General features: G+C 43.7%; 1 protein-coding gene across 1 annotated transcript in view; it reads left to right on the forward strand.

The window, feature by feature from the left end:
- The window catches only part of TH (tyrosine hydroxylase), a 153314-nt gene extending 131352 nt beyond the window's left edge, over positions 1 to 21962 (forward strand). Inside the window, exons 9-13 of the mRNA XM_077460716.1 lie at positions 4747 to 4816; positions 5876 to 5932; positions 16661 to 16756; positions 18157 to 18290; positions 21213 to 21962. Of these exons, the coding sequence (XP_077316842.1) occupies positions 4747 to 4816; positions 5876 to 5932; positions 16661 to 16756; positions 18157 to 18290; positions 21213 to 21372 (517 nt within the window). The 3' untranslated portion in view covers positions 21373 to 21962. The remainder of the gene's footprint in view (positions 1 to 4746; positions 4817 to 5875; positions 5933 to 16660; positions 16757 to 18156; positions 18291 to 21212) is intronic.
- The last annotated feature ends 680 nt before the right edge of the window (positions 21963 to 22642 follow it).

A 22642-nucleotide genomic window follows, 5' to 3' on the forward strand; every position in this document is an offset into this window, starting at 1 on the left:
CTCTAGTTCTCTCTCCTGTCGCTCATCCTGCAGCTGGATGTCTCTAATGGCATTCTGTATGGCGGTCTCTGATGGGTTAGCACCATATAATGCCACCCGCTGTCGAACTCGTTGCTGAAACAAGTGTTCAACTGACCGGGGTCCTGCATCACCATCCCTCTGATCCATCTCGGTTAGTTCCCTGATCAAGGTGGCCTTGTTCTTTGTCCCACTGGTCTCTCCACGGCTCTCAAGTAAGTCTTTAAGTGTGGCTTTCCTGCAGGCTGCATAGCTGGTCATTTACTGTGGTGGTTTGAAGTGTCCCAGTAACTGGAGGGAAGATCCCGCTGCTGCCACCAATGTAACGGCTCCCCTAATATAAAGGGGGTTAACGCCGCTTACGATGTTCCCTCTTCTGGACACACATTCACTCGCTGCCAATATCCACAGCCTACACAGCCAACCTCGAGTAACCCCGTCTATAAACGCCTGCAGAATTCCACCCCACCACTAGAGGTAGAATCTAGGGGTGAGGATGGACACACGCCTGCAGTTGCACTTTCAGTCTGCTAAATTTGCAGTCCTTCAGAATGACAGAGACTGAACAGATAATAGTCAGCAGAAAACCATTAGCAGGTTTGTTAAAACAGCTTCAGGCGAGAAATAAGTTACCTGCCTCTTTGAACAATCGAAAGGAGCCAACAAGACAAAATCAACCGGCCTAACCAGAGAAGTCATACAAATGGTAAGGATAAATATGCTTACCGTACTGTTAGGGCTGCGCGCTTAACCCCCTTCTCTGATCTGGCCAGCTGTTCAGTCCTGGAATGCGGTCTCCCTTCGATTGTGGCCTGAAGCCCCACGTTGGGCGCCAGTTGAAATGGATAAGAACTACAAATTAGTTCTTGGTTATCTGCTGCTATTTCTAATTAAAAAGTATAAATGTGCATGCACATTAGAAGTAAACACTCTCTGAGATACGTTCAGCTCGGCTACTTCTAAATTCTGATTTATTGGTGGGCGGTGTTGATATTTTATACAGAAAGATACGTCATTGCTATGTCAGTCTAATTGGTACATCTCATTGGTTACAATACAAGAGAAATTAAGAAACTTGATGCTTGAAGTTCGGTTGAAGCTGGTTTCCTTATCTCATATGCATTCTTCTAACGCGGGGGGATGTAGGGTATAGACTCCATCTTTAACTCCGTACGGAGAAGTCAATCTGTATACTACATAATAAGTAAGAAGCATAGGAACATGTATACACATAAGCAGATAGACATTTTCTGATTATCATTATGTACATTAGATTCCTTAACAACAATAAAAGAATTGTCCAGTTATAGTACGAATATCTCTTCAAAGCAGGGTGGGCTTTAGCTGCCATTTTTTTTTCTAGAGAAGCAGTATTATAGGTTACTGGGGAACAGCAGAGAGGGAAATTGTATTATTTCTAGATGCAAATCAAATCTAAGGTAATGCTAACCAAATAAAACTTTTGAGTTTGTAACAGGATGTTAGCACCCTATTGTATACACCTGCTACATCTGGGAGGATGTCTGTCATAGTTTCTGCAGGCACCACTGGTTGTCACCGTCTGTCCTCATTTTGCCTTTGCGCAATTATGTGAGAATCCGTTAATGGGTGGTCCCACCCAAGAGTTGCTAGATAGTCTTTATGTCTTTCATCCATGCTCCCTACGAGGAGATAAAAGGGGGGAGGCATGAAACTGTTCTTGGGAAGAGAGATGTAGACGGGATCACCTATAAAACTGAATTCTAACAAGCATTCTTCCTTGGGGAAAAAATGAAGAGTGAACCCCCTAAGAATGGATAGACTGGAAACAGCACTGATGTATCCTTGGTCATCTGTATTTTATGAGAGCTGTGTTTGCTAGTATTGTTACCTTTTCCCTATTGCATTGCCAGCACTGTGAAGACTGTTTTTGAGGAAGAGTGCCTTTGTGCTAGTACCATATTTTTATAATAATTTACCACATCTTTGGACTTAAAATACTAATATGGACTTGTGGGTGTTGTTGCTAAAACGTTAGTAAGTGCTAGTTATGCAAAATGGCCTATACGTGGGGAACTAGAGTTTTTTTCACAACTGGTTTGGGTTGGAAGGAAGTGATTGCCTAGTGGGGGACGATTGGCTTTTTTGGTAGTGGTTGGAAAAGTTCCCCATGTCTTATGGACCTTGTGTGTTTGGCAAGACCCCCTGTGGACTAGGCCTAGAATGTCTGTAGACTACTGTAAACATAAAGGCCCTTTGAAACACTTAAGTGTGTGATTCTCAACGTGGCCTTAGGGCCCTTGTTAACGAGGAACCTGACTATACTTTGGGTCTCCTGCCATTATTAACCACTTGCTGACCAGTTGCTGCAGTTGTACTGCAGCAGAATGGCATGGCTGAGCGATACGACGCCCTGTGGCCACTAGGGGCGTGCGCACCCCCTCACTCATCCCCCGAGCTGATGCGAGTGCCTGGTGGTCACGATCACTGCCAGTCTCCCGTGATCGCCGCTGACACACAGAGAACCAGGATCTGTGTGTGTAAACATACAGAGTACAGAGTATGAACAGCTATCTATCATCTCCCCTGCACAGTCCCCTCCCCCTTCAGTTAGAACACACACTAGGGAACATATTATCCCCTTTATTGCACCCTAGTGTTAACCCCTTCACTGCCAGTGATCTTTTTACAGTAATCAATGCATTTTTATAGCATTAATCACTGTATTAATGTCAATGGTCCCAAAAATATGTCCACCATAATGTCGCAGTCCTGATAAAAGTTGCAGATCGTCGCCATTACTAGTAAAAAAAATAATAATAATGAAAATGCCATAAACCATCCCCTATTTTGTAGACGATATAACTTTTGTGCAAACCAATCAATATACGCTTATTACGATTTTTTTTACCAAAAATATGTAGACGAATACATATTGGCCTAGACTGAGGGAAAATTGTGGGAAAAAAAGGACGTTAATTTTGTTTGGGCGCAATGTTGCACAACCGCACAATTGTCAGTTAAAGTGACGCAATGCCGAATCGCAAAAAGTGCTCTGGTCAGAAAAGGGGTAAAATCTACCGGGGCTGAAGCAGTTAAAAACCTTTACTGCAGGTCCCAGCATGGAAACCGGTTTAACCACTTGCTGGCCGCCTAACTGGGCATTTACGAGAAAGTCTTTCCGCTGCTTCCCAGGCTTACATTACCAATCCCGATCAGTAAACCCAGGATCCATCTGGCATCGGCAGTGTTTTCCTATAGAGATGAGTGATTGCAAGATGGCCACCACTCATCTCTATGCCCTTGGAGGACCGAAGCAACTTCATGAAGTCACTTCCGGTTCTCGGGCCATGTAAACATGTTTTTTCCTAAAGCAAAAGATAATTCATTTATTTTTTGATCTTTTGCTTTTAAGGGTAGAGACAAGATTTGGGGTCTTTTAGACCCCAGATGTCTCCATAAAGAGGCTATGTCATGCTGTATTGTTATCAATAGCATTAAAAGTGAAAATAAAAAATAATAATAGGGCAGTGAAAAATAAATTTAATACAATTTTTATCTAAAGCTCCCCTGTCCCTGGGCACAGTAGTGAACGCATACGTAGGTCACACCCACATATCTAAACAGTGTTTGCAGCAAACACATGTAAGTTATCGCAGCGAATGTCTGAATGAGAGCAATAATTCCTGCACTAGACCTCCTCTGTAACTTTAAACTGGTAAACTGTAGAAATTTTTAAAGAGTCACAATTTTGCATGACATGTTAGGTATCTATTTAGTCTGCCTAACATCATCTTTCATATTATATAAAAAAAATGGGGTGTATGTTATGTTTTTTGTTTTTTTTAATTAAAGTGTATTTTTTCCCAAAAAAATGCATTGAAAAAATGCTTTGCAAAATCCGTGTGACATAAAAAATTGCAATGGCCACCATTTTATTCTCTAGGGTCTCTGCAAAAAAAAAAAAAAAAAAAAAAAAAAAAAAAAAAAATATATATATATATATATATATATATATATATATATATATATATATATATATATATATATATATATATATATTTATGTTGTTTGGGGGTTGTAAGTAATTTTGTAGCAAAAAATATTTTTACTTGTAAACAACAAATGTCAGAAAAAGGCTGGGTAGTAGACCTGAAGTAGTTGACAACCTGCCACAAGGGAGCTCTACAAGTTGACACAATTTTTTTCTTTAAAGTGGATGTAAACCTGATTCATGGAAATGTATCTAAGCACATATATCTGTAGTGTTTTCTTATCTCTCTCCAACGCCATAAGTCCTGTGTCTTTCTGCTGCTCCATTCTGCTGTTACCAGCAGGATAACTTCTGCCATGCTATCCAACAACAGAGATAAAACCAGCCTAAAATTTGTGTCGGGGTGGGTGCTATAAACAGATTTGCTTTCCTTTGCCTATGTGGAGGGGTGGCTTTCCTCCAATCAGCTCGCACGCGGTGTATGTCCAGACTCCACATCCAGTGTTGAACAGAAAAAAAAATGTTCTAACACGATGTGCACTTTCTAAAGCATAGGCTGTTCATTTCACTGGGTATAGGAGAGGGTTTACATCCACTTTAAGTTCTTCTTTAACTCATCTATGTAAGTTAGGGAAAGCTAGAAACCATGAGATTTTTGAGTTGACTAAAGTATAGCAAAATGCAAAAATGTATGTATGAATGCTTACAATTATGTTTAAGATAATCCAAATTATTTATTTTTCATTGTTCCACAGGGATTGCTGCCATGAGCTGCTGGGACATGTTCCTATGTTGGCTGATAAAACATTTGCTCAGTTTTCCCAGGTTTGTCTTCTACCATCTGTTTGATTTAGGATTTAGGATTGTAATATATGCATACATCAGAAAACATTTGCTGTTTTATAGCACATTTTGTTTAATGGGCAAATGTCAGGTTTCAGAAAGGAAATGTAAGAGACTTAAAAGACCTATGAAGCCCAAGTCCAGCCATTTTTTACACTACCCATACTGTCCAGAGCTAGAACAGTGTTTCAGGCTTCTGGCATGCTAAATGTTACTTTGCAGTCACTGCAGCCATTATTCTCTAATGTTTTACTGACACATATAGAAGATGGCAGTGGATCGCTGAACTTGCCAAGAATTTAGGTGTCTTGTCACCAGCTATTGCAGTAGTGCCAATGTTTTGTTTACCGTTCTTCCTTTTCAAAGAAAATTCATATTAACACTATAACCTACCTTAGGGTTCTGCAAAGGACATTCCGTTTTGGGTTATTGCTTACAAGCACTTTTGTGAAAAAATGTATATCCTATTTGATGGCAGTGCAATAATCAAGCCTGTACCTAACCATTTTGATGCCTTAGCTCTTAAAGGTTCAGGATCAGCAAACCCACCACTGTTAGTTTAGCTTTTGACAGATGCCAGATGGCTAACCCACATAACTTGGTCTCTTATATCACTTGCAGACTCCAGTAGTGGGGTCTCTGCAATTATGCACTAGTTTACAGACCTGCACACCTACTATTACAAGGGGTCTTACTCTGTTTTACTTCTAATTTGTTTTTACTTTTATATATTATGAAAAATAAAAAGGAGTAGAAACACCTAAATATGTACAGGAACATCCAAAAGCTTCAAGGTGGGCAGGAACCAAGACAGGGACTATGATGGAGTGATACAGGAAGTTTACAAAAATATAAGAACCCAGCTAACGATGCAACTTATCAATTCCCTCTATCTGTTTCTGGGAAGATTAACCCTTTTAGTGTCCTTTTATTTTACCCAATAGTAGGTTTTTCAGATTTTTTTAATATCAATATTGAGGGTCAACTGTCTGCATCTATCTTCATAACTTGGCATGTGTTTTTATATAATGTTTTATGCAGGACATTGGACTAGCATCACTTGGAGCCACGGATGAAGAAATAGAGAAACTGGCCACGGTAAGAGCTGCTAAATGTTTGTATGTGTGCACATAAGAAAAATGCATTGTTTTTGTTGTAAAATGCACATAAAAAGCAGCGCTAATTCCAGTGTAATTCTCAACTAGTCATAAGTGATAAACACCAATTAAGTGAAATTGTTTCCAAAAACACACAAAACAAGAAAATAAATACATTTAAAGAGTGTCAATAGAAGGAGAACATCCACATGAAACAATTTAACAATCCTTCTTTAAGGATCTCCATTTAGAAAAGTCCAATCACATAGGCTCCGCTGATCCCCGCTGAGCAGGTGGATGACAGGTCCGTCTCCACTCACTGTGCAGAGACGGACCTGTCAAAGCCCCACTCTCCTCTATGGGAAGAGACCGCCTGTCCAATTTCATCCGATCCCATCTGTCGGATGGACAATAGGGTCTCCATCCATCTGGATTTCACAGACAAGAACGGGAAACGTATCGGGTAGCAGCGTGTGTCAGCGAACATGTCATGTCAGACTTCCATTGTAAAGTACATAAAAAGTTTAGCATCGTCATTTAGTCCACAGCTTCAAATTACAAAAAAGGGGACTTTTCATTCCATAAAACAGACATGCAGCAGGCTGATGGCTTGGGCTCAGAGAGGTGCTGAGATGGACTGGGAAAACAGCACGGACCAACGCTAACATGCTATAATGTCACAGACAGGCCACTCCTGACATGTTTCCTCAGAATGACATCTGCAGGGAACAGGCTGAATAACATCTATCACATATACTTTTAATTTTGTGACCTAGTGCGGATATTATTTATTCACAATTGCTTTTGTTGTACTTAATAGAGCACTAGCATTTTTCACAGAGCTTTACAAAGAGCTGGTCCAATTTTACCAGTCCATACCCATCATTCTGGTCCCTACATTCTAACCTTATTGCTGAAACTGATTTCTAAGAATTTTACTTTAAACCCCCAACCCAAATGAAAGTAGCCCTATGCACAAACATAATACCATTATGGTATTAAGATTTTTTTTAGTCCAGCTTTGCATATAAATACTCAGCTAAACCTAAATATTCATGTTAATGCTGTTCTTGGTGGGTCACATATAACCATCTGTGGAGCAAGCTTATTATACCATTCTGTAGTAATAACTGGTGAGTTAAATTTGTCACCTAATCAAAAAAGTAAGATTTTGACATTTTATTGTATAATGGCAGAGGACACAGTTCTGGAACCTTCAGAACAAAGTGGAGAACAAAGGGTTGTAAATCAAAAAGATATTAGTGTTAGGAACCAAATAGTTGTTTTCTGGATGTAGATTAGGGATGAGCCAAACACCCCCCCGGTTTCGAACGGACTGAAAATTTGTGCGAACATTAGAACCCCATTGAAATCTATGTGACTCGAACGTTCAAAATAAAAAGTGCTAATTTTAATGGCTAATAAGCAAGATATTGTCCTAAAAAGGGTTTGGGGACCCGGCTCCTGCCCCAGGGGACATGGGTCAATGCCAAATTTTTTTTTAAAAACTGTAGTTTTTTCGGGAGCACTGATTTTAATGACGATTAAAGTGAAAAAAAGGGAAATATTCCTTTAAATATCGTGCCTGGGGGGCATCTATAGTATGTAAAATATGTAAAAAATGGCATGGGTAACCCCCCTGCCCATTACCAGCCCCTTTGGGTCTTATACGGATAATAAGGGAAACCCTGTACCTAAATCAAAAAAAGGAAAGGCGTGGGGCCCCCAGGCCCTATATACTCAGAACAGCAGTATACAGGCGGTGCAAACAAGACAGGGACTGTGTAGGTTTGTTGTGTTAAGTAGAATCTGTTTGTAATTTTGAACTGGTACATTTTTAAAGTGTAGCTCCAGTCCAAAAATCTATTTTTAAGCTTTTTGGAAAACATAGGGAAGGGTTATCACCCTTGTATAATTTCTTGGGCCGTCCGTCTTTTTTCATCTCACTTCCTGTTGTCTCCTTCCATTTGCAAGTAGGAGACATTTGTAAGTTGGATGTTTGAAAGTAGGGGCCTGCCCTATATGCTCTGCAGAAATGGGGTCCTAAGGTTATGGTGTTGCCACAACACTGTAAGCCCTCAAAGTGACTCTTGGTGGGCGCTGGAGCGCCCTGCTGTGAACGATTAGATCAAGAATTGTAATTACATGCCATTGTTGAACAGTGGTAGAAAATTTGGGCCTTTGGTGGTTGTGGTGGTGGTGCTTGTGCCATAACACTATAAGTCCTCACAGTTACTCTCGGTGGGCGCAGGAACGGGCCCTGCTGTGAAATATTATATCAAGAATTGTAATTACATGCCCCTGTTAAACAGGGGCTGAAAAATTGGGACTTAGGCACTGCTTGCTGGTGCCACGACACTGCAACCTCTCCTAGATACTCTAGTTGGAGTGCAGGAATGAGCCCTGCTGCAAAGCATTGCATCAAAAATTGTAATTACATGCCCCTGTTAAACAGGGGCAGAAAAATTGGGCCTTAGGCACTGGTGCTGGTGCCACGACACTGCAACCTCTTCCATATACTCTAGTTGGAGTGCAGGAATGAGCCCTGCTGCAAAGCATTGCATCAAAAATTGTATTACATGCCCCTGTTAAACAGCGACTGAAAAATTGGGCCTTAGGCACTGGTGCTGGTGTCACGACACTGCAACCTCTCCCATATACTCTAGTTGGAGTGCAGGAATGAGCACTGCTGCAAAGCATTGCATCAAAAATTGTATTACATGCCCCTGTGAAAAATTGGGCCTTAGGCACTGGTGCTGGTGATAATACCAGTGTTCATATTAATGCATCTGAATCATTAGGGAGGTTGTAATATATAGGTAGTGTAGCTATACACTTTTTGTTTTTTGTTGATATTTTGGATGTGTATCACATCTTAATAGCTGCAGCTTGAGTAACATAAAGGTAACTTTTAGTTAGGAGCGCAGTAATTTTCCATTCTTATTTGTTGCACTCCCATATACTCTAGTTGGAGTGCAGGAATGAGCCCTGCTGCAAAGCATTGCATCCAAAATTGTAATTACACGCCCCTGTTAAACAGGGGCTGAAAAATTGGGCTGGTGGCGTCACCCAGAACCAAAAATGTTCTTCCAAGCTATCAGCAGGATCATTGAAGAGGAAGAGGATAGTCAGTCAACATAACAGGACAGTCACTCAGCATCAGCATAGGCAGTCTTGAAGGGATGTGACCTTTTCAAAAAAAATTATTCGGTTACATCAACTTCAGGTGCTTGGTAGCTGGTGGTGATCCAAGACCGATTCATCTTTATGAAGGTCAGTCGATCAACCGAGTCAGTGGACAGGCGCACCCTGTGATCGGTTACAAAGCCTCCAGCAGCACTGAAGGTGCTGGATGCAGAACAGGCCAGTAGCTCAATTGCATACTGTGCAAGCTCTGGCCAGTGATCCATCCTCAAGACCCAGTAAGCCAGAGGATTTTTGGTGGGAAAGGTGTCCAAGTCTGACATTGACCTGATTCCTGCACCATGTAAATCAGACGCTGACGATGGTTGCTGGAACCGATCATACCTTGGGGCTGCGAACTAAAAAATTGTCTGAACGCATCCTTCAGACGCCCACCTTCTCCACCGCTCCTTCTGTGACTGACCGAAGTCTCAGCAACACATTGTCCAGGACTAGGAGTTTGTAACCTTACAGTCTCTGGGAACGCGTTGCACAGACCTTTCTACAAGGCCTCCCGGAGATGTCTCATCCTCTGCTCCCTCTGCGACGGCAAGATAAGGTCCACAACCTTACCCTTGTACCGTGGATCAAGAAGAGTAGCAAGCCAGTAATGGTCCCTCTCCTTGATCCGAAGAATACAAGGATCCTTCCACAGGCTTTGCAGGATCAGGGAGGTCATGCAGTGTAGGTTAGCTGAGGCATTCGGTCCGGAGTCCTCTGGATCACTTAGCCCTTGTACACAAGGTCGGAGAATCTGTCGGAATGAGTCTTATCGGACCGTGTCGTCAGATAATCCGACTGTGTGTGGTATGCATCGGACTGATTCCATCCGAATCTCCGTCCGACCCAATTTTCCAACATGTTAGAATGATTTCCCGACCAACTGGGCCAGACGGACCTAATCCGATCATGTGTAGAGCATTTTCATCGGACCAAGTGCCACGCATGCTCAGATCAAATTCCTACATCAAAGCTATTGGCTACTAGCCTGAATGTAGTCCCATCGTAACGAAATTACGTCATCACGTTCTGAAAGATCGGATTTTTCGCCAACTTGGCCCGACCGTGTGTATGCAACAGTTTCGGACACAATCCGTCGGACTAAATCCGACGGGCAAAATCCGACGGATTTGGTTGGCAAAATCTCCGACCGTGTGTACGTGGGCTAAGAACAACATGATCTGCAGTCACCTCCTCCCAGCCACGTGCAAGTCCATGTGTTTCTTGGGACTGTAAATCATCCCTAAAAAATTGCTGCTGCTGCAGAGTGCCAGGCTCCACCTCCATGCTGACACAAGCCTCCTCCTCGTCCTCTTCCTGTGTGATGGGTGGGACAGCAGGAACACTGTCTGGATAAAGGGGGCCTTGAGAGGCAAAGAAGTCCTCCTCTTCCTGCCTCTGTTCTGCCTCAATTGCCCTGTCCATTATTCCACACAGCGTGTGCTCCAACAGGGGGACAAGAGGTACAGTGTAACTGATGCATGCACTGTCCCTGCTCACCATCCTCGTGGCCTCCTCAAATGGTGACAGGACAGTGCATGCATCCCTGATCATGTCCCACTGGCGTGGGGAAAAAAAACAAGCTCCCCTGACCCTGTCCTCATGCCGTAGTTGCACAGGTACTCATTGAGGGCCCTCTGCTGCGTGTGCAGCCGCTGCAGTATGGCCAGCGTTGAGTTCCACCTGGTGGGCATGTCACATATAAGGCAGTTCTTGGGCAGATTCAACTCCTTTTGGAGCTCAGCCAGCCGAGCACTGGCATTAAATGATCGGCGGAAATGCACACAGACTTTCCTGGCCTGCCTCAGGACATCCTGTAAGCACAAGAACCGCTGCACCACCAGGTTAAGGACGTGAGCCACACAGGACACATGGGTCAGTTGTCCCTGTCAGAGGACGGAGAGGAGGTTGGTGCCATTGTCGCAAACCACCATTCCTGGCTTAAGCTGTCAACCACCTCTCGGCCTGCCCCTGCAGATCTGACAAAATCATCCAGAGCCGGCAGGTCCGTGCGTGTGAGGCGTGGAGAGAGAGTGTACCTGCAGCCAGCAAGCGAACCGAGTACTTAACCATCCGTATTGCTAGCTACTGCAGGGAGCCTAAAATCGGGGAAGGAGGCAACAGTGGAGGCTGTAAATACCAATGCTACTACTCAACGGATGTTTGTGAGTGACATACCTGGCTTTTTTAACCTTTTACTGAGTTAAATAAACTTTAATGCACTAGGGCTGGTGTGCGCTCTGTTTCTCTGTGCTTTTTAGATCTGACAAAATATCTGCCCCAGTGTGGCTTCTGTCCCCCAAACAAACCAGCGCAAGCAGGGCATGGCATCTTTTTGCCTGCATACTTGCGTAGCCCCTTGAAAGCCTATGGATCACCGCTGGTTCCGGGGACAAAGCACTGGAAGAGGCCATGGAGGAAGAACAAGAGGAGGGGGTGGAGGAGAGAGGTGTGTCACAACCAGTAGTAGCATTTTGGAGGTGTGGTGGTGGAACAACCTCAAACACTACTGCACCTTAACCTGCATCATTCCCAGCTGCCAGAAGAGTGACCCAATGGGCCGTGAAGGATAGGTAATGTCCCTGTCCATGCCTGCTGGACCATGAGTCAGTATATGCACCTTACCGCTGACCGCCCTGTCCAGCGAGGTATGGACATTGCCTTCCACATGCTGGTAGAGAGCCGGAATCACCTTCCGTGAGAAAAAGTGGCATTTGGGGACCTGCCACTGAGGAAACGCACATTGCACAAACTCACAGAAGGGGGCCAAGTCTATCAACTGAAAAGGCAGCAGTTGAAGTGCTAGCAATTTAGCCAAGCTAGCATTCAACCTCTGGGCATGTGGGTGGCTGGGAGTGAACTTCTTTAGACGGTCCAGCAGCTGGGGCAGGGAAATTTGTCTGCTACAATCGGACGTGGGTGTACTGCTAGCAGAGTGCCCGCAAGTGCTTGGCTGTGACACACCTAATTCTACACCTTCATTCCTCTCAGTGCAGGTTTCAGAGAGGACTGAAGGTCTAGCGAGGTTGGAGATCCCAGCCGATGAGGAACAAGGAGAGGTCCACTTTGTTCTTTGGTGTGGGTCTTTAAGGTACGCTTACCAACAAGCTGCATGGCAGGTCAACATATGTCTGGTCAAGCATGTGGTGCCCAAGCAGCTGATGTTTTGGCCACGCGAGATACACATGAGACATATGTTGCAAATAGCAGCGGTGCGATCTGATGCACTCGTCTCAGAAAAGGCCCACTTTTGGAATAACGCGCAGAGGCAGCGCCCTGCACAGGCGGAGCTCTGCGGTGTGATTGAGTCGGTGTTATGCCCCTAAGCTGGCCCCTGGAGGGCATCCTGCCTCCTTGGAGATGTGCCTCCTCCTCCTCTCTCCTATCAGGCACCCACGTGGAGTCAGTGACCTCATCATCCCCTCCCTCTTCATCACTGGAGCAAACCTGGCAGTATGCTGCAGCTGGTGGAACATGACTGTCAGATTGCTGTCCTTCTTGAGCATCCCCTCTCTCTGCGCTCACACTACTGCCTTCCTCTAGCTGGGTATCATCATCAGAGCCTTCAAAACATTGGGCTTCCTCCTGGAGCATGTACCCAACACTGTGCTCAAACAGTTCGGGGGACTCCTCAGGAGGACATGGTGGTTCTAGGGAAGGAGTGACTGATGACATTGAGACGAGGGAAGAGGATGCGTTGACAGCTGCTTTGCTAGTACCCTGAGCCTGGGTGAGAGAGGATGAGGAGGATGAGGAGGGCTTGGTCATCCACTCTGCCAAGTCTTCGGCATGATGTGGCTCAACACATCCGGGTGCCAAAAATAAAGACAAGCCTGACCCATGGCCAGGTGCTGATGGCGATGCACCACGTCCACGACCAGCATTGTTGTCTCTAGACACAGAGCCTGCTTACCCTCTTTTATTGGCTCGTGACTGTCTGCCTCTCCCTGTTGGCCTTCCACACATAGTAATTGCCTGCAGGGATATGGGAAAACCAGCAATTGGGTAGTGTATACTGTGCAGGAGGCACACAACGCCCACTGTAAATGCTGCAGATGCCTGTATTAGAGAACACCAGCAATAAAGGGTAGATACAGGTGTATACTGTGCTGGAGGCACACAACACCCACTTTAACTCCTGCAGATGCCTGTATTAGAGAACACCAACAATAAAGGGTAGATACAGGTGTATACTGTGCTGGAGGCACACAACACCCACTTTAAGTCCTGCAGATGCCTGTATTAGAGAACACCAGCAATAAAGGTTAGATACAGGTGTATACTGTACACCACACTTTAACTCCTGCAGATGCCTGAGAAAAGAACACACTGTCCCGGCCTATCCTTCTCTCCCTGCACGCCGGAACACACTACACAAGGCTGCCGTGCTGGCGGCCTTATATAGTGTGGGGTGTGTACTAAACCCCTGAGCTATAATTGGCCACAGGCATCCTGCCTGTGGCCAATTATGGCTCTCCTCGCTGCCGGTTCTGTTATTGGCCAAGCATGCGGGGTCACAGTGCATGCTTGACCAATCATGAGCCAGCAATGCACTGCGATGGCGCAGTGAATTGTGGGCCGTGAGCGCCACACGAATTTGGCGCGAACGGCCCATAACGTTCGGTATTCGCCGAACGGGTGAACACCAAGCTCATCCCTAATGTAGATGAACTTAAAGGAACAGCCTTAAATGTTAAAAATGATGTGTGCTATTGATGAATATTCTGACTTAGGCCACGTACACACGGGCGGATTGTCTGCCCAACTAAGTTCGTCAGACAATCCGACAGAAAGTCCGTTCAAAATTTGCATGAACGGACTTGACCACACATGATGAGCAGACAGTCTGCTGAAAGCGTGTGTGATGACGTGTACAGCACGTACGACGGGACTAGAAAAACGTCCTATACACTGCAATGCAACCTTCGGCCGTGTAAATCCTTTCTGAGCATGCGCCATACTTAGTTCGTCCAACTTGCCTACACACGAGCGGACTGTCTGCTGAAACCAAGTTTGGACGGACAAAACCAAGTTTGAACGGACAAAATTTCGGAAATTCCGTAAGACTTTGTTCGTCAGACAGTCCGCTGAAAAAGTCCGCTGAAGCCCACACACGAGCGGATTGTCCGCTGAAACACGGTTCAGCGGACTAAGTTGGACAGACAATCCGCCCGTGTGTACGCGGCCTTAGTGAAAAAAAACATGCTACTGTTGGTTAGTTTAAGTTTGATGACATAATGTGTCCTTTCATTTTGGGTTTAGTTCTTCTTACTACAAAAGTTCTTTTTTTATGGATGTTATTTTGTTGTCCTCAGGCTATGATGGGTGATATAATAAATATATAAACTTGGTCAGCCCCGTGAAAATGTTATTTGTCGCTTGCTTCTCATCTATGCACAAGGGTATAGCTACAGGGGTCGCAGGTTTTGCAATTGTGACCTGGCCCCATTAGTTTCCCATTCCCTGCCTGAGTCCTTGGCTGACTCCTCCAGGTCCCTCTCTCTTACCCCATGCAGTACCACTCAGTCCAGTGTCCTCCCCAGCCATAGTCCTGGCTCTCCCCCTGAGTTGGCTCATACCGCACTGCACACTTCTCCTGGGCAAACAAAATTTAGGCACACAGGTGCAGCCCTATGAGAGTCAGCTCCCCGGAGGACAACGCAGGCTTGTCTGACAGCCCCCCTCCTCCCCCATCATACACAGATATCCTTCGGAGATATGTTGATCGCCCTGTTCATGCTGCTGCTGGAATGAGCCCAGGTGACCCCTGATAAGTGCCCTGCAGCTTGGATATGGTGAGTGAGTAGACGCCATATCCCCCACACACCATATCATACCCCACTCCATCTTCCCTGTGGACAGGGACCCCTTATCACCTGGGGATAGGGACCCTTCTTACCTGGGGACAGGGCCCCATCTCCCTTGGGGACAGAGACCCCTTCTCACCTGGGAACAAGGCCTCCATCTCCCCTGCGGAATGGGACCCCATCTCCCTTGGGGACAGGAACTTCATCTCACCTGTGGGCATGAACCCCATCTCCCCTGGGGACAGGGCCCCCAACACCCCTGGGGACAGGAGCTTCATCTCCCCTTGAGACCCCATTTCCCCTGGAGATGGGGGCCCCATCTTGCCTAGAGACAGGGACCCCATCTTCCCTGGGGACCAGGACCCCATCTCCCCTAAGGACAAGAACCCCATTTTCCCCAGAGATAGGAACCTGATCTCCAGACCATAATGGGTGGCAGGGCTGGCACCAGCCACCCTAGGGTGCCAGAATAGGGGAGGGGTCAGTAAAATCTGAATCCCCAACTACTTGGGGACTTGGGGGGTCACTGGACACCAAGGGGAGAGAAGTACAGCAATACCAGTGTGGGGTGGCTGGAGGATGGGGGGTACTTTCCATGCCTGCAAGAGGGAGAGGAGGAGGAGTGGGCTGATTTAGCAGCTTCAGGAGGAAAATTAAGAGATCTATTCCTCTATATGCAGCGGCTCCCCACTCCTCCTCCTATCCAGCTTTCTTCCACTGTCCCCCATGTGCTCTCTAGCCCCTGTGTACTCTTTCCCAGACCCCCTAGTCCTCCACAGCTCTGGAGGGATCTGTCAGGACAGAGAGTGGGGAATGGCCCAGTAAATGTGTAATTTACTGGCCCTTTCTTTTTCTAAATGGAGAGTTAGTGATCTATACTGATCATGGATCATCTGTACTGATCATGATCTGTACTGATCTAAAAATAAACTATGTTTACTATGCTTCCATTTATGAATGGACAGGAAGCTCTGTACAAAGCTATTGCTGTCCATTCATTCTGTGTAGCTGAGGCTGCAGAGAAGGAGATTGAGGGTCTGTTTAGACCCCTGATATCTCACCAAAGCCCCCCAATGGGGCTCCTAAAAAATTGCAAAAACGAATAAAAATGTAAAAGATTACTGATATCAGTGACGGAACTACAGGGCTCACAAAGGTCGTACTTGCAACCTGGCTTGGAGGGAAGGGCCCTTCACAGTTTCTTGCACCAGGGCCCTGAGGGTTGTAGTTAAGCTACTATACATATTAGGCACATATAAGGATTTTTTCTCCATGCTTTATGTTTAAAAATCCATGGCAAACTACCAGATCTGTACAATGTTTAACTGCCAGCTGCCTGTCCAGATTCATGTTGGGAAGGGTTGGTTGAGAGAATTCTACTTCATATTTCATAAAGATCAAAATCCCCACATTTTGTGATCTGGAGTAATGATTGTATTCTTTTCAAACACTGGATAAACAATATGACCAGTCAGATATCCTTTTTCAAATGATGTATGGGTTTGTGTTCATTGGCATCAGACTCTGAAGTTAGTCAAATGCAGTGTGGTTTCACGTTTCTGAGTTGATTTATTTGTTGAGTTGCTCTATCTTATTTTGAGCTGCTTCTTAGCGGCTTTTGAAGAAAACCCGCTCAGGAGCTTACACAAGTGTGTGCACATGAGCCCTAATAAAAAAATAACTTCCGAAAAGATATAATGTTTATTTTCTAATATAGCCATATACTTTTTTTGTTTTAGTTATACTGGTTCACAGTTGAGTTTGGTCTGTGTAAGCAGGATGGTGAAATAAAAGCATATGGTGCTGGAATGCTGTCATCGTACGGTGAATTACTGGTAAGTTATGCTTTGTCATCTGCTATGTGAAATATTTTGATATATTTCTCTTTGTTCTGTAACACAGTTAATTTGAGTGCACAGTTGGCTACCGGGGCCAGAAAATTATCATTGCACCACCCTCTATCATTAAGGGCTCATTCACACTGAGTGCGGTGACTGGTGTTCATCCACACTTGATAAACACCAATCACTGCTAGGGCACATAGAAAACAAATGTCTTTTATACATCTCATTCACACCACGAAACCTGCGCGATGTGCATTGCAGTGTGAAAAAATGCAGACAACCTCACCACCACCAAGTTGTTTGATGTTCCTGTACAGCTGGACCCCGCCTCAGCACTTCTCAATCTAAAACCAGATCCCCTATCGCGCATGTGATTTAAACTTTTTATTCAACTGCTCGCGGCTGCGTAACAAACAAAAGAAATCCCCATCTTGGCCAAACACAGCGTATCACTGCATCGCAGATCGCACCAAAGACCTGCATGCAGCAATTTTCGAACGCTGCTGCAACTGGATCATATGGTAATTTTGTACTATGCAATCCGATGCCAGCAAACACACTGCGTTTGCAATCTGTGCTTGGAGTGTCGTTAATATTGCACTGACACCCACTGTGGAAGTACGATTTTAATGCGGTGTAGGAAACATGCACAGATCCTGACCCGCATTAGTGTGAACCTAGCCTTAAAGAAGCTCTGTTTTATTGCTATTACAATGCTGATGTTATAAAATGAAAATGCTGCCAAACAATAGTTCATTTTGATACTTCAATATAAACTTTCTTGAAAAAGCTCCTTTTATGTTGTGAGTGTCTGTCTGCTGGCCATCTCCTTCCACAACTTTCTGGATTCCCTGCCTGGCTGATTGGTTGCCATGCACAACAGTTCCAGATTCTGTCTGCTTCGGCCTTAGTAAAGTTCCCTCTTTGTATTCTCAGTACAGCTCTGCCTTCCTATAACATAAAGTATTTAAAATATATCTATGGTCAAAATGGAAAATCATACATTCATTTTCACGTTGTATTTCAATTATTTCTAGACTACTTCTAATAATCGGAATGATATCCCTTTGTGAAGTTTTGTCCTAGACTAGACTATCTTAATTTAGCTCTTGCTGACCTCTGTAGCTGCAGGCATTGTGGAACAATGCATCCAAATGCCAAAGTTTTTTTTTTCAGCAATAACAATATTTTGTTAATATGTTAATACTTTGATGTCAGTAGCCTGCCAAAAAGTCATGTTTAACACTAGTGACACATGTAGTAAGGTGCAGGACCTAGGTGTGCAGCCTGGCAAGTGTAGCTAGATCACAAAACTGAAGAGAAGTTCAAATCCTTTGGCAGACCTACCCATTTCAACATTGTATTCCAACATTGCCACTTCTTTTTGCCAGCACTCTTTGTCAGATGAGCCAGAAGTTCGACCTTTTGACCCAGATGAAGCAGCTCTGCAGCCATACCAGGACCAGAATTATCAGCCAGTCTATTTTGTCTCAGAAAGCTTCTTTGATGCCAAAGAGAAGCTAAGGTAAGAAGTTGCTGAGTGTCAGAATGTCCTCCTAAATATTTCAGCACAGTTGGCTCCTGCATATCCATTTTTTTTTTTTACTGCCATTTATTGTATGAAGTTGTTTTGTGTGACTATTTAAGTGCTATGAAAATTTGACAGTGTATTTTTTTTTTGCTCATCTGACCAGCTGTCCTTTTTTTCTTTGTGGGATTTGGTATAGACACACTGGGGGTCTCCAGCTATCCTGAGCAAGTCTGGGCTTCTGGAGTGATGTTGTACCCTTAGCTGTACCTACAGTATCTCACAAAAGTGAGTACTCCCCTCACATTTTTGTAAATATATTATTATATCTTTTCATGTGAAACAGAAAGGTGTATAAAAAAGGCCTGCAATACACCACTCAGCGCCTATTTCAGCAGACCAAAATTTCCAAAGAATAATAGTAATAAATAAATAAATAAACGTGACCTATCGAATTAATCTAAGTAATCGCAAAGGTCTATAGAGCAACAGCCATTTAAAAATAAATCGATCATAAAACAAGTAGTACACAAATAAATAACAGTCCAAGTCCTGTAAATATCAGTATTAAAACAGCGCTAAAAAGTAGTCCAAAATAGCAGCATAGAAAAAATCGTTAAAATGTGCAGAAAGGGTGACAATGGTGGTTTGATCAGTGTTGTAAGGTGATAGTGGTATTCATCATAAGTGCTGTAGATACTCCATCCACCAGGATTGTACCAGTATTTCACCACGTGTAGCTTGTACCCCCTTAGGGGGTTAAACTCACCAGACAAATCTGAAACAAACGCCTTTAAGGGAATAGTCCCTCTCTTGTTTACCACAATTCCATTATCATCCACCAGGGTCCGAATGCCATAAGTGCTGTGTGTGCAGCTTGAAATATATTCCCCACTATGTTCTCTTCTATCAGACGCTTCTGAGCACAGCAAACATGAATCTTGTTCAGGCCTCCAGTCGACCATGGTGAGGCATGTTCTGCGTGGATCCTGTACTGTTAAACCATTTTCTGGTCTGGCCACTGTGTTGCAGCTCAATTTCAGTGTCTTGGCAATCTTCTTATAGCCTAGGCCATATTTATGTAGAGCAACAATTTTTTCAGATCCTCAGTTAGTTCTTTGCTATGAGGTGCCATGTTGAACTTCCAGTGACCAGTATGAGAGACTGAGAGCGATAACATTACATTTAACACACCTTCTCCCCATTCATATCTGAGACCTTGTAACACAAACAAGTCAAATGACACCCAGGAGGGAAAATGGCTAATTGGGCCCAATTCGGACATTTTCATTCAGGGGTGTACTCACTTTTGATGCCAGTGGTTTAAACATTAATGGCTATGTGTGGCATTATTTTGAGGGGACAGCAAATTTACACTGTTATACAAGCTTTACACTCACTACTTTACATTGTGGCAGCGTGTTATTTCTTCAGTATTGTCACATGAAAAGATAGAATAAAATATTTACAAAAATGTGAGGGGGTGTACTCACTTTTGTGAGATACTGTAAGTAGGAATGAAGTTAGGGTCTAAACTTTGAACTGGTTCTTTGAAGTGGCTTTAAATTGGGACTTTTTTTGGCTGGCCAGCTTGAGTGTGCTTATTTCCCAGTTAATGTGCACCTTTGCTTTTGCTGGTTGTAAATCTGTCTGAGCTGTGATATTTTTGCATTGTTGGCTACTGATGTCTCCAAGAATTCAAAAACACTGTTCTAGTGGCCCCAGTGCCAGGGATGAACAAATGACCGCTACTGTAGGTGGCATTGCTCTGCAAATTTTAAGTACAGAGAAGCTGTGTGTTCAACAAACAAAAAACATACTTGTGGTACTGTTAAAGCCTAACTCCATGTTTTAGTGAACCAAGCTGGTCCAAACAAGCTAGTTCCTTCTCTAACGCACGCACTGGCTGTCAGTGCTGTATTAATGGTATGTAGCTTCAGCTACATAAAGTATACAGCAGTGTGTTCCAGCAGTGGAACGGAGACTTACTGTCCTGCTCCCGGAGAGTCATCAACAGGAAGCTTTGTATTTCTTGAATTTGGTAATTTGGCTGAGGGTGGAGAGGCAGGCAGATGATGTCACAATCCTCACCTCAACCAATCACAGGAAGCTTTGTATTCATTCAGGCCATATTTTGCGAGTGAGAGACCAGACAAATTTTAGCAGAAAGTCATAATTACAGTGTATTATTTCATCAAAAAAAGACAGAAATTGTACAGACATGACAAAGCAAAGCCCCTGTTCCTCCACCAAGATGGCAACCTCTACAAAGAGACACAGTAAGACAATAATAGGGAAAAGATCAGCTGCAAGAAGCCTACTGAGAACCAGTGCTTATTTAAAGAAGTTGTAAAGGCAATAGGTTTTTTATCTTAATGCATTCTATGCATTAAGATAAACATCCTTCTGTGTGTAGCAGCCTCCCCAGCATCCCCTAATCCCTCTTTTGTCCATGAATCCCTTGGCTATCTGAGACACAGCAGGGATGCCATTGGCTCCCGTGGCTGTCAATCAAAGTCAGTGATCCAATCAGGGGGGGAGGGGGGACGAGCCAAATGGCAGCTCTGTGTCTGAATGGACACCGGGAGCTGCAGCTCGGCTCTGCTGCCCCCATAGCAAGCTACTTGCTGTGGGGCCACTTGACAGGAGGAAGGGGCCAGGAGTAGCAAAGAGGCACCCAAGTAGAGGAGGATCCAGGCTGCTCTGTGTAAAACCATTGGTATGTATAACATGTTTGTTATTTAAAATAAAGAAAAAAACGAGACTTTAAACACTTTAATAGTGCTTGCAGAGGCAGTATGTAAAAGTTTGACTCAGTGGTATTCATCTACCTGTAAAATATTGTTGCCTATGGTGAATGTTTTAAATACAGTATTTATTCCTGCTCTTATTACACATTTATTATTTCTCTTGCAACAGGAATTATGCATCTCGCATAAAGAGGCCTTTTGCTGTGCGATATGACCCATATACTTTGAACATCGAGGTTCTGGACACACCTAGCCGGATTCAAAGTTCTCTGGAGGAGCTTAGAGATGAACTGCAGACTCTCACCAATGCACTTAACATACTTTCCTAACACTCCTTACCCATCATGACCATTCACATATGCTTCCTCCTTGCAGTGCATGCTTTACAATCTCCCAACGCTCTTAGTATTGTTTCCTGCTGTCTGTCCACCAGTTTGTACAGATTTCCCCAAGTTTCCATTAGCCGTGCTAATAATACATAAAATAAGCCACATCTTTTAAAGAAACTATAAAACATCAAACTGTAAATCTGTTTTACCTGATGAATTCATGGGACAACCTTTAATTGTGAAAAATGACCTTCTTGTGACAGCCTACTGCTTGCATTATACAGGATTATGTATTTACTGTTGATTTCTGAGATTTCTAAAAATTAAAAAATGATTATATATAGATGGATTCAAAAAGAACTGTGACACTGGGGTGACTAATATCAATACAGGTAACTTTATCATAATGCCATATACTGTGTATCTGGTTCTATCTAGGGACAGTGAACATCAGTAAAGTGAAAAAAAAAATACTGCAACCAGAATCACATTTACAGAGGTCAAATGAAAGATACAGTCTGATGGCTCCTATGAATTTTTGTAATTTTAACGTTGTTGCTTTCTTAAAAACAAAACACCAATGCACCTAGGATCTAGAGTTTTTTTTGTCACTGGACAAGCTGTAACATTCCTTTTAGTGTGTTAGCAATGTCTTTGGCAGTTTGTGTAACATTGATGGAAGGAAAATTACAGATGAATGTCCATTGTCCCCCAGACTGTAAGGAAATGCTCAGATAAAAGTACATTCCAATTGAGCCGTCATCCAGAAATCTGCATCTTCCTTATAGTCTCATCTTTTCTTCTGGTCTGCCTCATCTTATCTGACTTGATCATCTGCTGTGCCTGCTCCACATTTCAAATCAGATTATATGGTCCTTCCAACAGTGCCAAAAAACATAGCTTACTGCTCACATTTCTCCATGGTGCCCTGCAAAAGTATTCACTCCCTTTGGCTTTTTATCTATTTTGCTACATTACAGACTTTAGTTCAATGTTTATTTAATCTGAATTATGTGATGGATCAGAATACAATAGTCTAAGTTGGTAAAGTAAAATTAGAAAAAATAAATACATAAAACGATTTTTCTGAAATAAAAAAATGATAATTGGCATGTGCATATGTATTCACTCCCTTTGTTATGAAGCCCATAAAAAGATCTGGTGCAACCAATTACCTTCAGAAGTCATATAATTAGTGAAATGACCTGTTTTCAATCTAAGTATCACGTGATCTGTCATTACATATACATACCTTTTTGAAAGGCCCCAG

Source organism: Lithobates pipiens, unplaced genomic scaffold (genome assembly GCF_037356315.1).
Source record: "Lithobates pipiens isolate NorthernLeopardFrog02 unplaced genomic scaffold, aLitPip1_a1.2 Scaffold_10, whole genome shotgun sequence".
Lineage (NCBI taxonomy): Eukaryota > Metazoa > Chordata > Amphibia > Anura > Ranidae > Lithobates > Lithobates pipiens.